General features: G+C 36.5%; 1 protein-coding gene across 1 annotated transcript in view; it reads right to left on the bottom strand.

Annotated features, from left to right (window-relative positions):
* The window catches only part of ESR1 (estrogen receptor 1), a 386,555-nt gene that overhangs the window by 138,537 nt on the left and 233,997 nt on the right, over positions 1-14,021 (bottom strand). The window contains exon 5 of the mRNA XM_070461662.1: positions 10,523-10,858. Within this exon, the coding sequence (XP_070317763.1) occupies positions 10,523-10,858 (336 nt within the window). The remainder of the gene's footprint in view (positions 1-10,522; positions 10,859-14,021) is intronic.

Here is a 14,021-nt window from a genome sequence, read left to right on the forward strand (position 1 = left end):
AGTGACGCTCTCCCCTCCCCTTGGGACCAAACAGAGCAAGAAAGGAATGCACAGTCAGATGATGGGGAGTCAGGGCTCAGAAGGAAGTTGGGACTCTCTAGTATTGAGTAGAGAGGGCCTTGGGCAGGAAAGGAGAAGGAGAAGAGTTATACAGTTTGCCAGTGAAAGAAGAAGTGGGTAATGTAGTATATTTCCCATGAAACTGAGCTCAACTGTCAACATATGTCCCTTGTATTATTCTTCCTGGGCCAGAAGCTTCAGCATCCTCATAACCCTCCCAGATGTCCCTGGGGGTCAGTGAGACTGTCAGGCTTCTACTTACCAGTCTTTAAAAGGCAGTGAAGAGCCCAAGGCTAGATATTTGTCCAAATATCCATTAGACAGAACTAGAACATAAACATGAAGTATGAAATTGCCCTTCAGATATGTAAAATTATAGTGAATTTTGGAAAATGTATAATTTTTCATAAGTCAAATTAACAGTTTCATGATGCAAGTCAAGCTTCTGGAGTAAAAATCAAATGTACTTGATTCACACTGAAACTAAAAATCAGCCAGTCAAAGATGCAAATGAGTGTGATGCAGAAATTAAAAACAACAACTTTGCAGTCATACTTCTTTTCCTTTTTGACCTTCAGGTAATGATGTTGCATTTGTTGACATTTCACCATGTATATGATAATAATAAATTGAGATTTAACAAACTCTTAAAACTAATTCTCCATCCATGGATAGATTATGTAAAGTGCTTCTTGCATGCATGTATGCTAAGTTGCTTCAGTTGTGTCCAACTCTTTGAGACCCTGTGCAGTGCACCCTGCCAGGCTCCTCTGTCCATGGAATTCTCCAGGCAACAATACTGGAGTGGGCTGCCATGCTCTCCTCCAGGGGATCTTTCCAACTCGGGATTGAACCTGCATCTCATTATGTTTCTTGCCTTGCACGTGGGTTCTTTACCACTAGCACCACCTGGGAAGCCCAAGTGCTTCTTAAAGATTAACAAACTCAGTGGAAACAATAAAGAGAAAAATCCTTCTCTACAGTTAGATAGCAAAAAGCAGGTATGTAACATGTGTTATAAAAAAAAACATAACTTGTTGGAGTGGGGTAGGTAGGTAGGTTTTTATCATTCTCCTTGCTGCTGCTTTTTGCAGAGGGGAAAAAAATTAATGTCATGATATGGTCTTTAGTTAGGTTAACTATAAGTACTTTACAGATAGGAACTTGATTATCATTCTTGCATGATGTACTTTATCATAATGCTCTTGATATCTTGAGTCTGAGTAGAGAGACATTACAAGTCAAAAATATGCCCTAGATATTAAGATAAAGGGAAATTCAACTTAAAATCACCAACATGTAAAAATTCTGGCAGTATTTTATTAGTAAAGTATACTTCTAGAATAAACAAGTCCAATGAATTGACTGTTTCTTTTTATTAAAATTCATCATGCAAAATGAAGTCAACTGGGGGTTATGGTCCAAGATGGAGATATAGGAGACCCCTGAACGCATAACCTCCCATGGACATATCTCCACTACATGCAGAGTGATTTCCCCTAAAAGAAATCCAGAAAGTAGTTGAGAGATTCCTTCACTCTGTGCAAATTAAAAAATACTCACACTGAAATGGGTAGGAAAGACTGAGACACACTCTTACCATAAACACACTCAAACCTTGTACAGCACTGTACAGTCATGAGGGAACTCACAACTCCTAGCTTCTGCCTGAGGAGGGAAGGGTTGGTCCTAATACCTAGCACCCCAGGGATCTGCCCCCAAAACACATTGCTCTGAAAGCCAACAGGGCTTATATCTACCATACTCACAATACTAAAGCAAACAAATTGTTCTTAATGGGCTCACAAGGACTCACAATCTTCTCAGGGTCCATGTACAAAAGAAGCAAACAGATAGATTCATCTCTGAGTTTTTCCTAAAAAAGGCCCATTTGCATACTTTAAGAGCTGCTGAGAGTCAGGTTTCTAATTTAGCACTATCTAGAGAATGACAGATTCTCCCCCAGAGACTGGGAAAGCATTACCTACCATCTCTGCATTCTCCTTGTAACCTGTTCCAAATCACTAATATCTCTCTGGAAGGAGCTTGTACATATATCTGGTACCCTAGCTTTTGCAGCTGCCACCTAAGGAAAACATAACTTGATCATCTGGCTCCAGTGTTCAGCAGAGCTTGCACTTATCAGCCCCACAGGTCTTTAACAAACAAACAAACAAAGGGTCCTAAGAGGTTATCCTTCCAAGGCTCAGCACAGAGGAAGCAAACAAAACCCCATCACTGAGTCTTCCCCTAAAAGAGATCTATTTGTATACATTAAAAGCTGGTACCTGAAGGTCTAGCTCCAATCAGTTTGTATCTACATGCTCACTTGGATCCTTCTCTTTCAGATACTGACAGGTCTAGGCATACTCTCAACTACTGGAAGCCTCTAAGAACAAAGAAGTCACCTTGGAAAATCACAAAGGTCTGAGAGACAACCAAGAGCTCAGGCTGGGCTGATTATTAAGGTTCATCTCCAACATGAGATCACTCTGTCAAGACTAGGAGAGGTAATTGTTTTATTTCAGGCACAGAAACCAATGAAGGGAGTCAAGGAAAATGAAAAAATAAAGAATATGTTTCATACAAAAGAACAAGATAAAATCTCAGAAATAGACTTTAACAAAATGGAGATAAGTGAGAGATATCTCAAAATGGAGATAAGTTATTAAGATAACTCTTAATAAAGAGTTGAAAGTTATGATCACAAATATGCATACCAATATCAGAAGAACAAGGCAAGAACAAAGTGAGAAATTCAACAAAGACACAGGAAATATAAGTATAAAACAGAAATCACAGTACAAAAGAATACACTATTAATAACTACAGTGGAAAAATTCAATAGAAGAGTTCAATGTCAGCTAAGTCAAGCAGAAGAAAGGATCAGCAAATTAAAAAGCAGGGTAGTGGAAGTTATCCAATCAGAGGAGTCAAAAAAAAAAAAGGAAAAGAGTGAAGATAGTTTAAGGAATTTATATAAGGACAACATCAGGTAAACTAACATTCACATTACAGTGGTCTCAGGAAAAAGAGGAAAGTGAAAGGAGTAGAAAGCTAAAGAAATAATCACTGAAAACTTCCCTAACCTGGAGAAAGAAACAGATATCCAGATCTGGGCTTCTCAAAGAGTTTCAAATAAGATGAACCCAAGGAGACTCACAGCATGACATACTAAAATAAAAGTATCAAAAGTTAAAAACAAGGAGATAATCTTAAAAGAACCAAGAGAAAAAGCACCTTGTTACATGCAAGATAGATAAGACTATCAGCAATATTTCAACAGAAACTTTACAGGGCATCATATACTCAGAGTGCTGAAGAAAAAGAAGATTGAGGGCAGGAGGAGAAGGGGATTATGGAGGATGAGATGGTTGCATGGCATCACTGACTCAACGGACATGAGTTTGGGTGAACTCCGGGAGTTGGTGATGAACAGGGAGGCCTGGAGTGCTGCGGTTCATGGGGTCGCAAAGAGTCACACATGACTGAGTGACTGAACTGAACTGAACTGAACTGAAGGAAAAAAAAAAGAACATCAACCAAGAATACTCTACACAGCCAAGTTTTCCTTCAGTATTGAAGGAGAGATCAAGAGTTTCCCAGATAAGCAAAAACCGAAAGACTTCATTGTCACTAGAATAGCCTTTAAAGAAATGTTAAAGGTACGCCTTCAAGTTTAAATGAAAGGATGTTAATTAGTAGCAGGAAAACACATCAAAGTATAAATCTCAGAAACAGATAAACAAGGACCTACTGCATAGCACAGGAAACTATATTCAACATAAGAACCTATAATGGAAAAGAATCTGACTAATAGGATAGACAGATACACATATACAACTGAATAACATTACACTGGAAACATTGTAAATCAACAATCTTTCAATTAATTATTCTTTGACTTAAAAAAAAAGAAAATATAAATCTCAATAATAAGGTAAATATAGAGTTAAATTTAGAATACTCCAATGTTGTAATGATGGCAGGTATTTACTAACTTTTAAATATAGTATGAAAAATGGTAAAAAAAAAAAAAAAAGAAAAACTATAACTATAGTAATTTGCTAACAAATACACAAGGTAAAAAAAATATAAATTACAACATCACCCATAAAACATGAAGAAGAGTAAAAATATAGAGCTTTAGAAGTTGTTAACAACTTAAAATAGGCTTAGAAGTTATTATATAAGTTTCATGGTGACTACAAAGCAAAAACCTGTACTAAACACACAAAAGATCATAAGAAAGAAACCTAAACACACCATTAAAGAAAGACATCAAGACACACAGGAAAAGAGCACAAGAAGAAAAAAGAAACAGATAAATACAAAACAGTCAGAAAAAATCAATAAAATGATAAGTAAACATCTGTCAATAATTAATTTAAACATAAGTGGACTATATTTTCCAGTGAAAAGACAGACAAAAGGCTGAATGGATCATAAAACAAGATCCAACTATATGCTATTTACAAGATACTCTCTTCAGGTTTAAGGACACAGAGCTTGAAAGTGAAATGATGGGAAAAAGATACGCCATACAAGTAGAAACCAAAAGAAAGTGGGATAGCTATACTTATATCAAACAAAATATTAATAGAATTCAAGCAAAAGACTTTAATGAGAGACAAAAACATCTTTTTAAAATGACAAAGGGGTTAATCCAATATGATGACATATAATAATATTTGCAAACATCTATGCAACCAACATAGGACCACCCAGACACATAAAACAAATATTAACAGACCTTAAGAAAGTGGACAGCAATACAATAACAGTAGGGGGCTTCAGTACACCACTGTGAACAATGGATAGATCACCCATACAGAAAATCAACAAGGAAAACATTGGACTTAAACTGTATAAACTGCATATTAGGCCAGATGAACTTCTGGTAGCAGCAGAAAACATTTTTCTCAAGCACACATGGAACATTCTCCGGGATAAATCATATGTTAGACCACAAAACAAGACAATAAATTTAAGAAGGCTGAAATCATATAAAGTATCGTTCGCAACCACAATGGTATGAAACGAGAAATTAAGTACAAAAAGAAAACTGTAAAATTCACAAATATTTGGAAATTAAACAACATGCTTCTGAACCACAGATGAGTCAAAGAAAAATCAAAAAGGAAATAAAAATACTTGGAAACAAATAAAAATTGAAATAAAACACCAAAACTTACAAAATGCAGCAGAGCAGTCTAACAAGTTTACAGCTGCATTAGAAAAAAAAGAAAAGTGCTCATTACATTGAAGAAAAAAATAGAACTCAAATTAACAACAAATTTAATACCACAAGGAAATAGAAAAGAAAAACAAACTAAGTTATAAGTTAGTAGAAGGAAGGAAGTAACAAAGATTAGCTTGGAAATATGAAATCAAGATTAAAAGACAACAGAATAGATCACTGAAACTAAGAGATGGTTTTCTTTTAAATATATACAAAACAGACAAACTTTTAGCTAGACTTACCAAGAGAAAAAAATAAAATCAGAAGAGAAAGAGGTAATATTATAATTGATATAACATAATACAAAGAATCATAAGAAACTACTATGAATCATTATATGCCAACAAGCTGGACAAACAGGAAAAAACTGATAAATTCCTGGAAATACACAAGCTACCAAGACTGAATCATGAAAACAGAAAATTCTAATAGACCATTACTAGTAAGGAGATAGAGTCAGTAATCAAAAACATACCAACAAAGACAAGCTCAGATTGCTTCCCTGGTGAATTCTACCAAACACTTAAAGAAGAATTTCAAATTGTTCCAAAAAAATGGAAGAAGAGAAAATATGCCCCAAATCATTTTATAAAGCCATAATTACCCTGATACCAAAACTAAACAAGGACATTACAAGAAAAAAAAAAAAATTACAGGCCAGTATCCCTGATACACATGGATGCAAAAGCTCTCAACAAAAGCTTTGGTAGCACACCAAATTCAACAACATATTAAAAGAATCACACACCATGACTAAGTGGGACTTATTTCAGGGGTAAAAAGATGGTTCAACATCTGCAAATCAATCAATATAGAACATTAACAAAAATGAAGAATAAAAAGTATATGACCATATCAAAAATAGAGAAAAAGCATTTGCAAAATTCAACATCCATTCCTAATAAAAACTCTCAATAAAGTGGGTATAGAGGAAACATACCTCAACATAATAAAAGTCATATACAAAAAGTCCACAGCTAGCATCATGCCAAACAGTGAGAGACAGAAAGTTTTTCCTCTAAAATCAGGAACAAAACAAAGGTACCCAGTCTCATGACTCCTGATTAACATAGTACTGGGAGTCCTAACATAGTAATTAGGCAAGAAAAGGAAATAAATGACATGCAAATTTTAAAAGGAAGAAATAAAATTATTTCTATTTGCAAAACAACAAAAGCAAAAATAAACAAGTGAGACTTCATCAAATTAAGAAATTGTTGCATAGTAAAGGAAACCACCAGCAAAACAAAGAGGCAGCCTGCCAAATGGGAGAAAATATCTGTACATCATGTTATTGGACAAAAGGTTAATATCCAAAGTATATGAAGAACACATATATCTCAATAGCAGAAGAAAGGAAAAACCCAGTCTGATTAAAAAATGGGCAGAGGAACTGAATAGACCTTTTTTCTGAAGAAAATATACAGTTGCCAATGGGTACATGAAAAGGTCCTCAAGCAATCATCAGGGAAATGAAAATCAAAATCACAATGAGATACCAGCCCATACCTGTTACACTGGTTATCATCAAACAGACAGCAAATAGTAAGTGTTGGTAAGGATTTGGAGATGAGAATCCTTGCAAATTGTTGGTGAGATTGTAACCTGGTGCAACCACTGTGGAAAACAGTAAAGAGATCCCCACTCCTGCCAAAATAAAACAGAACTACAATATGATCCAGCAATCCCGTTTCTAAATATACATCCAAAGGGTTTGAAAACAGAATATCAAAAGAAATATTTATACTCTCCTGTATCCCAGATATGGAAACAAACTAAGTGACCATCAACAGGTGAATGGAAAAAGATCTGATAAATCTCTATCTACAATGATATACATAATGGAATGTTATTCAACCATGAGAAAGAAACAAGTCCTGCAATTTGCAAGAGTATGAATAGACCTTGAGGGTATTATGATTAAAAATAAGCCAGTCAGAAAAAGATAAATATTGCATGCTATCACTTATACATGATTGTAAAAAGTTAAATTCATAGAGAGTACACAAGTGGTTGCCAGGGTTTGGAGGATGGGACAAATAGAGAAAGACTGATAAGAGTATAACTTCTCAGCTATATGATGAAAAAAGTCTGAGGATCTAGTATAAAACACTGTACTTATAATTGATTTGCTAAAAAAGTAGAACTTAGGGGCCTCATTAGAGAAAGAAAAGGTAAATAGCTAAGGTGATGGATATTTAGTTAACTAGATGTAGGGAATTCTTCTACAATGTCTATCAAATGACTGTAACATATACTTTAAATATTACATTTGTCAATTATACTCAATTAATGCTGAAAATTTTAAAAATGAAGTCACTTCACAACCTCTGTTATACTGATAGCCATCTGAGGATATCCAAATGTTCCATGCAGGTATCATAGAGTTAATTCCAGATAGCTCTACAACTGGCTTTCCTACTACTCTTCTAAGGCAAAAAGTAATCTATATAAGGTAAATCTATATTAGATTAATATTATTGTTAATCTCAAACTATGACCATATAAACACAGTATTGTCTATATTAGATTTTAGATTTCTGGTGTGAGTTGGTTCTTTTTTTTTAATGACAGATGGTATTTGGATGTAAAAAAAACTTTTCAAAATGTGACTTTGTCAAATTCTCTGAGAAACTTGACAATCATCTTCAAAGATGATTCCAGAAGACTATTTTTTCCTCATTTTTCATCACCATAGCATATATATAATTTCATTTTTGCCTTTATAATTCTTTTTTTTTTTAAACCATCAAATAAGAAGACATAGTTTGGCCCAAGGACTTTGGAAACATTCAGGTCTCCTAAACAAACCAAGTTATAAAGCGGTTTTTCTGTACTTCTTATTACCATAAATTTGTTTATTTGTGGGGTTTAACAGTGGAATGGCTAAGCATGGACATGATATTTTCCTTCCCTTGATTTCCATCTCCATTTTATTCCTAAATACAGAAGATTCTAAGACAGTAAAAGAATCTGCCTGCAATGCAGGAGACCCAGGTTCAATCCCTGGGTTGGGAAGATCTCCTAGAGAAAGGAATAGAAACCCACTCCAGTATTCTTGTCTGGAGAATTCCATGGACAGAGGAGCATGGTGGGTTACAGTCCATGGGGTCCCAAAGAGTTGGACAGGACTGGGTGACTAACGCTTTCACTTTCACAGATGATTATTGCGATGAATTCTTCACTCGTTAGTAATGTGCACGCATGCTGTTGCTCCATCATGCCTGACTCTTTGCAACCCTATGGATGGTATCCGCCAGGCTCCTCTGTCCATGGGATTCTCCAGGCAAGAATACTGGGGTAAGTTACTGTGCCCTTCTCCCACTGGTTTTGTATTTGAACTTAATTCCCATTGTTTCAAGTGTCCTTCAAACTTTTAAATTTATAAAAATGTCAAGATGGAAATCTACTGCTAAGTATGAAAGATATATATTTGACTTCAGCAGTGTTCTGGAACTAATATTACCAAAACTCATTAGGGAAAATACATGCTTATACAACAATAAAACTTAAGGGCAACTAAGAGTTGATTCTCAGGGATATGACCATTAGTTGTTTATTTGTTTCTGTTTTCTTCCTGAAGTACCTTCTAAAAAATGAAAGCAATAATAAATACAAAGAGAAAACCTATAACCACATTACATTTAAATTCCAATATTTACTCATCATGGATCTGCCTCACATAGGAATATTAAGGTAGAGAAGTGCTCATTAAAACTCTTAATTCCATGGGGAACACATGTAAATCCATGGCTGATTTCATGTCAAGGTATGGCAAAAACCACTACAATATTGTAAAGTAATTAGCCTCCAACTAATAAAAATAAATGAAAAAAAAAAACTCTTAATTCCAAACATGGCTGGGAGTCTATTTGCCAGTTGGACTGACTCAAAATCTAAATATGCCTGTGAATCCCCGTGTTTCCATGTAACCCAACCTCTGCCACCTAAATAGATGCCCTCTATCCAGTTTGGATCACAACATTGCTGGCTCCTTATTCAAAGGGCAACATGCTTACATGTTAATAAATGCAAATCTAAGGCCAGATGTATATTACCTTGGCCTATAATCTCTGAAATGTAAGTACAAAACTCCTTTTTTATTTAGTTTAATTAAAAAAACCCATGCTTCATAGATAATAAGTTCATCTACTAGAAGAAAACTCACAAGAGAGTCACTATCTAAATTCATTACTTGTTTGGTCTATAAGCCCAGAAAAGAAGATTTAACTTCCTCTTGCCTTGATTCATCTATGTTAGCTTCTGAATGGATATGATGGGGTAAGGAGGAGGTCATTTTCTAGTCTTGTTTCCATAATAACTAGAGGTCTTCTCCCTGAACAATAAGAGCAACAGTCATGTTTTATAAGAACACCAGTTCTGAGAGTATCAGCTGAAGGATCAAGTATAACTTCAGTCACTGTTATCTTTCCACAAGCTCCTTTCAGGGATGAGAACCTAATTGATTTTTCTATTGCATTACCTTGTTCCTAAAATGGTAATGGACAGTTAAATGAATATCTGGCATTCAGTTAAAAAAAAAAAAACATTATTTCTTTAGTTCATAAATACCTTAAAATAAAGTCTTGTAAGGTAAAATTGATGATTCACAATTTAGGTGTTTTGAACAAAAGTCCTCAGCATTAAAAATTTATAGGACATAGATCACTTAGCGCTAAAAATTTCTGCCACAGTGAACATATAATATTAGATGCATTTATTATCTAGTGTTCACCCCAGATTTTGGGGGTGAATATTGATGGGCTAAAAAAACAATGTCAGATTAAAGACTTTAATCATCTAGATTTTTATTTCAAAACACTATTTCCTAACTTCCAGGAGAATTAAGAGTGTATAGATACTGAAAATTAATCAATTCTGATATAACCTTGAAACCAACTAGATAACAAGCTATTGTGTCCCACTATCTCTTCCCTGGTGGCTCAGAGGTTAAAGCGTCTGCCTGCAATGCAGGAGACCTGGGTTCGATCTCTGGGTCGGGAAGATCCCCTGGAGAAGGAAATGGCAACCTACTCCAGTATTCTTGCATGAAGAATCCCATGGACGGAGGAGCCTGGTGGGCTACAGTTCACGGGGCCGCAAAGAGTCGGAAACGACTGAGCGACTTCACTTTCACTTTTCATCTCTCCCACGGTAAGGCAACCTGTTCATGAATAGTTAATGGCTCTTCAAAATAAAAGGCAAGCTTAGTGTTCTTACCTGGCACCCTCTTTGCCCAGTTGATCATATGTACCAGCTCCCTGTCTGCAAGGCTGGTCAGCAAGCCCATCATTGAAGCCTCACTGAAAGGCCTGTTAGGATCATACTCAGAATAGATTATGGGGGGCTCAGCCTCCAGCAAGGCACTGATCATCTGGTCAGCCGTCAGGGACAACACCGGGCTGTTCTTCTTAGTGTGTTTAATCATGATCGGGCTTGGCCAAAAGTTGGCAGCTCTCATGTCTCCGGAGGGCACCGCTTCGTTCCTGCCCTCTCCATCATCTCTCTGGCGCTTGTGCTTCAACATTCTCCCTCCTCTTCGGTCTTTCCGTATCCCTGAGAACACACACAAACAACAGCTTATTCTTTTGCTCAAATAAACTTTCACATGAAAACCATTTTTAACACGAACAGCCTTTATTTTATTTAAGGAAATAGTTTGGGACACAGTTGTGCTGTTAAGTGTTTCACAACCAGCTGTCCACAAGAGGGGGAGAAAAAAGGCTTTGATTTGTAGCATTCACCAATTTCCATGGTGTAACTACTCCCACCATGGCAAATTTCAAGCTTCTTGTCTAAGATCAAGCAGTGTACAAAACTCCTACAAATTTAACAATAGGCTTTTATGAGCCAGTACAAGCTGCTCTTTCAAACCATTGCGGGATGTGCGCGTGTGTGTAACAGATGCTATAAAAAAGACAACATAATAATTAGCTACTCTTGAAATATGACATATAAAAGATCGCTCCTGCTATGAATATTCTTTCAATAGCAAATTTAAAAATCATCTTTATAAAGTGTTTAATAAATGTCCTTATCACCCAAGTAGACCTCTTAATGGAAGACACTAAAGAGGAATGATTTATCCAAAATGTATCTGGCAGTCTCTAGCCTCCACAGATGTCTAGTCAGTCTTTTATTGCTACTAAGCTGTACCTCATCACCTAAGTAATTGACTCAAGACCCTCAACTTGTTGACTAGGTTCTAAGATGTCACAAATGTCTTTCTATTTTCCTAATATTAAAGTTTTAAAATAGTTGCAAATAGTCTTCCCCCAAAGATTTACCAGCTGTAGTTCCCCCTAACTAATTAAAGGACAGAGACTCCAATTTTTTTCGCAGAGATGCTTTGAGGCTTGGTTCAGCATCTTAACCGAGAAAACGCCAGGCTGTAGTACTAAAATGTATCAGCAGAAACAAATATTTTAAAAGACAAAAATGAACACAAGGGTTCATATTTTCAAAAACTCCAATCTCTCCAAAATAGACCAGAAAGCCACATTTCTTAGATTTGTATAAAGAAATAATAATTTTGGTAAAAATCTAATATAATTATTTTTAATATTAAAGACATGAGAAGTAAAATTCTTTGTAACAGATCACCTGTCCTCTGATTCCAAAACGAATAACTAATGTCAGAACTTTGCTCTGTTTTGTTCTGTCAAGGAGTTTGGACAAATGTTCACTGGTGAGTTTTTATGCATAGCTTTTATTCTTATAGATCTAGATTAGATATGTTACATGATATTAAAAATATAATGATGCCACAGACCCTTCCTTATTTGTTCAGTATCAAAATAAGCATTTCTCAGAACTCTTGGAATAGGTAACAATCATAAAGATTATTATCACTAACATACACTGAGCACTTACCATGTGCTTAAGCACTTTAAATACACTTTACATGTACGCATTTTACAACTAATCTAGTCCTCACAATAACTTTGTAAGGTAAATGCCAGAAAACTGCTCCTTTAGAAAGATTCATGAACTGGTCCAAGGCCATTCTCTATTAAGTATGATCCAAGATCCAAGCTTCTAAATGAAGCTTGTGTTTTTTTTTCCCCAGTTACCAGAGTTTCAAAATTGTATCCCACATAGTTGACAAATTTAAGGACATCTACAAGTAAAATGGGCTTCCTTGGTGGCTCAGCGGTAAAGAATCCACCTAGCCAGTGCAGAAGACATGGGTTCAATCTCTGGATCAGGAAGATCTCCTGGTGAAGGAAATGGCAACCCACTCTAGTATTCTCACCTGGGAAATCCCATGGACAGAGGAGCCTGGTGGGCTACAGTTCATGGGGTCACAAAAGAGTCAGACATGACTTAGTGACTAAACCAAACAAAAAAGAAATAAAATAGGTCAAATGAGAGTAATCATTGCATTCGGCCAGTTGCTGTCCTAAGTCAATTCTTTTCATCACCAGATGTGCTAACGTGAGTATAATATCTGAATTAAGGAAGCAAAACTCACACCCTACTCTCAGCTCATCAGAGCATACCCGGTCTATCACACGCAGTGCTGGATGCGGCAGAGACCAGCAAAGCAAATCTTTTCAGAGTAACGAGGATGGTGAGGAGAGGTGAAATCAGGTCACACGGAGAACCACTGAGGAACTAAGAGGGGTTAGCCAGAGGAAAAAAAAGACTTAGAGGAAACATGAGTGTCACCTTCACATGGGCTCTACCTGATAAAATGGCATTTTGGTCTGAATGTCTGTGTCTCCCCCAAATCCATACGTTGACATCTAATCCCCAGTGTGATGGTATTCACACTTTGAATAGCATCCCAAAGGTATGACCCTTTGGGAGGTCATTAATTAGGTCACGAGGCTAGAACTTTTACAAATGGGATTAGTGCCCTTATATATAGAGGCCAGGGTGCCAACTTGCTCTCTCCACCCTGTAAGGGTGTGAGAAGATAGCTGTCTACAAGCAGGAAGCAGGAACGCATCAGACACCAGATCTGCGGGCAAACGTGGAGTTCCCGAGCTCCAGAACTGTGAGAAATGTTTGCTGTTTAAGCCGTGAAGCCTGCGGTATTTCTATTCCAGCACCTTAAACCGACTAAGAGAGATGGGCTCAACCTGCTCCTTAAGAGTGCAAATGGTAAAACAGAAGAAATACGTGGAAATCATGAGAAGCCAGGGCTCACTACAAAGACTCGGTCTGTAGTCAAAGCTGACAACAAAGATAGACTCTGCTGCCACAGGAAAGGAGGTGCTGGGTCACTGGAGGTTTCCAAGAATAGGCTAGATGAAGACCTTACAGTGGTGTTACCAAAGGCATTCAGTTTCCCAGTATTTGTACTACGTGACTTCCAATGTACTTTCTCTCCCGAGAGTGTCGGACTCCATGATCTCCCTTTTAGAATGTGAGACCACTGGCCATGGATGAAAAGCAGGAAAGGAAGATCAGAAGCAAAGAACTCCTAGAGATTCTTATCTCTTAGAAACTTTGAGGCCAGACTTTTGAGAGGATGATGCTGATTATTATTTACCTACATTGGGTGGCAACTAGGGTGAAAAAATGCATTGTTCTTCAATATTAGGCAGTGTATGTGTATAAGTCAAATACTCTTTGACTCCCTCTCTATAACTTTAGAAAGAGAGAGAGAAGGTAAACAGAGAATGTAAACAGATAGAGAATGTAAGCGGATGTAAACAATACAATCTTTTAATATCAGATCTACATGGAAAGATAAAGGCAGGTGATCTGA

Source organism: Odocoileus virginianus, chromosome 34 (assembly GCF_023699985.2).
Source record: "Odocoileus virginianus isolate 20LAN1187 ecotype Illinois chromosome 34, Ovbor_1.2, whole genome shotgun sequence".
In the NCBI taxonomy this organism is placed as follows: Eukaryota; Metazoa; Chordata; class Mammalia; order Artiodactyla; family Cervidae; genus Odocoileus; species Odocoileus virginianus.